Source organism: Helianthus annuus, chromosome 16 (genome assembly GCF_002127325.2).
Source record: "Helianthus annuus cultivar XRQ/B chromosome 16, HanXRQr2.0-SUNRISE, whole genome shotgun sequence".
Lineage (NCBI taxonomy): Eukaryota > Viridiplantae > Streptophyta > Magnoliopsida > Asterales > Asteraceae > Helianthus > Helianthus annuus.
This window is the reverse complement of record NC_035448.2, coordinates 112,365,414-112,368,537: the sequence shown is the minus strand read 5'-3', so window position 1 is coordinate 112,368,537 and position 3,124 is coordinate 112,365,414. Positions and strand designations below refer to the sequence as shown.

General features: G+C 43.1%; 1 protein-coding gene across 1 annotated transcript; it reads right to left on the bottom strand.

Moving 5' to 3' along the window:
- Positions 1 to 458: 458 nt before the first annotated feature.
- LOC118488237 lies at positions 459 to 2,380 on the bottom strand. The gene is made up of 6 exons (XM_035985482.1): positions 2,106 to 2,380; positions 1,802 to 2,022; positions 1,520 to 1,665; positions 990 to 1,115; positions 634 to 846; positions 459 to 539 (listed from the first exon to the last, which is right to left on the bottom strand). The coding sequence occupies exons 1-6, from the start codon at positions 2,378 to 2,380 to the stop codon at positions 459 to 461; spliced, it is 1,062 nt and encodes a 353-aa protein (XP_035841375.1).
- Positions 2,381 to 3,124: the final 744 nt, after the last annotated feature.

Here is a 3,124-nt window from a genome sequence, read left to right as displayed (position 1 = left end):
ACTTAGGCAAACATTGTTGGTGCATTTCATCTGTTGACTTCGTCTTGGATCGAGTCATAGTTTTAGAATGTTAGATCAGGGCACATAGTACGAGAAAATAGAAGATTGTATAGGTTTTTAGGAGTAGGTTCGCTCATTTGGACTTGAAAGGTTCGCTTATTTGTCAAGAGTATGGTCCGCTTATTTGACCAAGGTTGGTCCGCTTATTCGGACATAGTACCTTGGGGCGGACCAGCTAGCCTTTTTTTTGGGTAAAGGGTTACCCGGTAAAATTTTATAAATAATCAATAAGTACACAGGTGTGCCTGAAATAGCACACTCAGCTAGCCTGACAAACCAGGACTAGAAAACCCGACGAACACAACCAACCAACAAAACACGACTCGTTACAAAACACAACCAACAAGACACAGCCCTCACTAGATAAAAAACAGAAAACAAGCTACATAGGATCTAAGCTATCCCGGGTCTTCATCCAGCGCCCTTGACGGGATCTGCCACGTTTCCATAACTTTCTTGTGATCAGGTTGACCTTTAAACTTGAACCCATCAACCGAAGTCTGACTGAGCTTTTAATCTTCTCGTACACCTGATTAGCCGAACTCTGAGGACGGGCGAATAGGCGATTATTACGTTCCTGCCATATGAAGTAGGCCGACGCAGCAAGCACAATTTCCCTACCACATGCTCCAATTTCCTCGAATCTGAGTACTGGTTCATCCAATCCGTAACCGAGCTCCAAGAAAGATTACCAATATCCATGTCCACCATTGTTTTAATGTTATTCCATACTTGAACAGCAAAGTTACACAAGAAGAACAAGTGATCTCGCGAATCACGATCATGCTGACACAACGGACAACACATCAACCTTAGGTTCGTTTCACTTCCCGCTTCCCAAACTTTCAACCGATCTTGGGTCTTCAACTTATTTTTATAACCAGCCATAATAAGAAGGAATGTCTTGGAATACATTGGCTGAACCATACCATGCCACTCCAATTAGTAGTTTCCTTCCGCAAGCGAATGGTATGCCACACTTCTAGAGAACTGTAGTGCCGAATATTACCCTCCAAATCCTTCCAAACCAAACGGTCATGAAGCTGCAAAAACGGCTGATCAAGAGTCAACCCAATTAAGACAGGATAAGTATCATACCAAGCTTGGGCCATTTCCATTGCCCATGCTCATCTACCAAATCCGCAACAGACGATTGAAGACTGAATCCCGCATTAGCAATGCGTCTCGGGGTTATAAAAGATCTAAGGGGGCTAAGGTGACACCAGTTATCACTCCACGCATTCGTTTGCAACCCACTTCGGATAATCTTCCAAAAGAAAGGCCGGATAATATTTCGAATAGAGAGTATTTTCCTCCATCCCCAGCTCATGCTACCCCTACTTTGGACCTCCCAGAAACTTTGAAGCTTCAGTTTATGAGCATAAATCCATTGCACCCACAGGGACTTTCTTTTAGTTAGGATACTCCATATGTGATTAGTAATGAGAGCTCTGTTTACATCCACCACACGACGAATACCTAAACCACCCTCCGACTTAGGAAGACAGATATCATTCCACGCCACCTTTGCTTTAACCGTACCAACATTACCAGCATTCCACAGAAAACGCCTCATCCGCTTTTCTAAATCGCTGACAACTCGGCCTGGAATAACAAAAATGGAAGCCCAGTATATATGCATTGCGGATAGTACCGAATTAATGAGCTGCAATCTGCCCGCAAAGGACAGCGTTTTTGTCATCCAGTTGTTGATTTTCTTATCCATTCGGTCCACTAAAACCTTGCAATGCCCCTGCGGTTAACCTGGATGTGATCAACGGCACACCTAGATAACGAACAGGAAGCGAACCTTGCTGAAACGGCATGATGTTGAGAATATCCTGCTTGACCTGAAGAGGAACATTACAAAAAAAAACCGTGCTTTTAGCAGAACTCGGAACCAAACCAGAAATACTCGAAAATTGCTCCAACGCCACTTTTATCTTGCTAACCGAGAAGGCGCTTCCATGAACAAAAATAAAAAGGTCATCAGCGAATGAGACATTTATTATTTTTTGTTTCATACAATGAGCAGTACTTGTAACCTGAGACCGAGCAGATTTTGGAGAAGAAGTGTAAGCACCTCCATAACAAGCGTGAACAGATAAGGGGACATCGGGTCCCCTTGTCGAAGACCCCTTCTCCCTTTGAAAAACCCGTGAAGATTCCCATTAATACTCAATGAATACGTAGCCGTAGAAACACAAGCCATTATCCACTTCACCATTTTCCTATGAAAACCAAACTGAAAAAGAATTTTCTCAAGAAAAGCCCAACTAACCGTGTCATACGCCTTTTGGATATCAATTTGAACGCGCATCTGGGAGGCCCTTTATTCAAGTGGTAGTTGTGCATAAGCTCCTGGGTTAACAGAATATTATCAGAAATCCGCCTGCCTGGCACAAACGCCGACTGATTAATACTAACCAGACAATCCAAACTCCCTTTCAGCCTGTCCGTAATAATCTTGCTAATGCATTTGTAGAGAACATTGCAGCAAGAAATAGGACGATAATCCAGAACCGAATCAGGGTGTCCACTTTTGGAATAAGAGCTAAAATTGTATGGTTTAACTGTTTCAGCATTTTACCCGTATCAAAAAAATTCCAAAATTGCACCCGTGACCTCACTACCCACAATTTCCCAAGCATGCTTAAAAAACGCCGACGTATAGCCATCCGGACCAGGAGCTTTGTTCTCACAAATGCTAAACATGGCTCTTAACTTCCTCATTCGTAACCTGTCTAACCATATTTTCAGCTGTATCAGGATTAATGACATTGTCAATCACTTCGGTCAAGTCAACACTAGGAAGCGTGTCATCCTTGCCTAAAAACGCTGAATAATGGTTAACAAGAGCAGCCGCCACGTCAACCCCCTCAAAACGATTACCATTTACATCACGGATGCACTGGATTTTGCTTCGATTATTCTTACACTTCACATATTATGAAAGAACGCCGTATTGGAGTCCCCCAGAGCAAAGCCATTCCACCTTCGATTTTTGTTTCAAAAAGCATTCCTCATCATGCGCTGACCTGGAACTCCTGAAGCGTCTCTACCT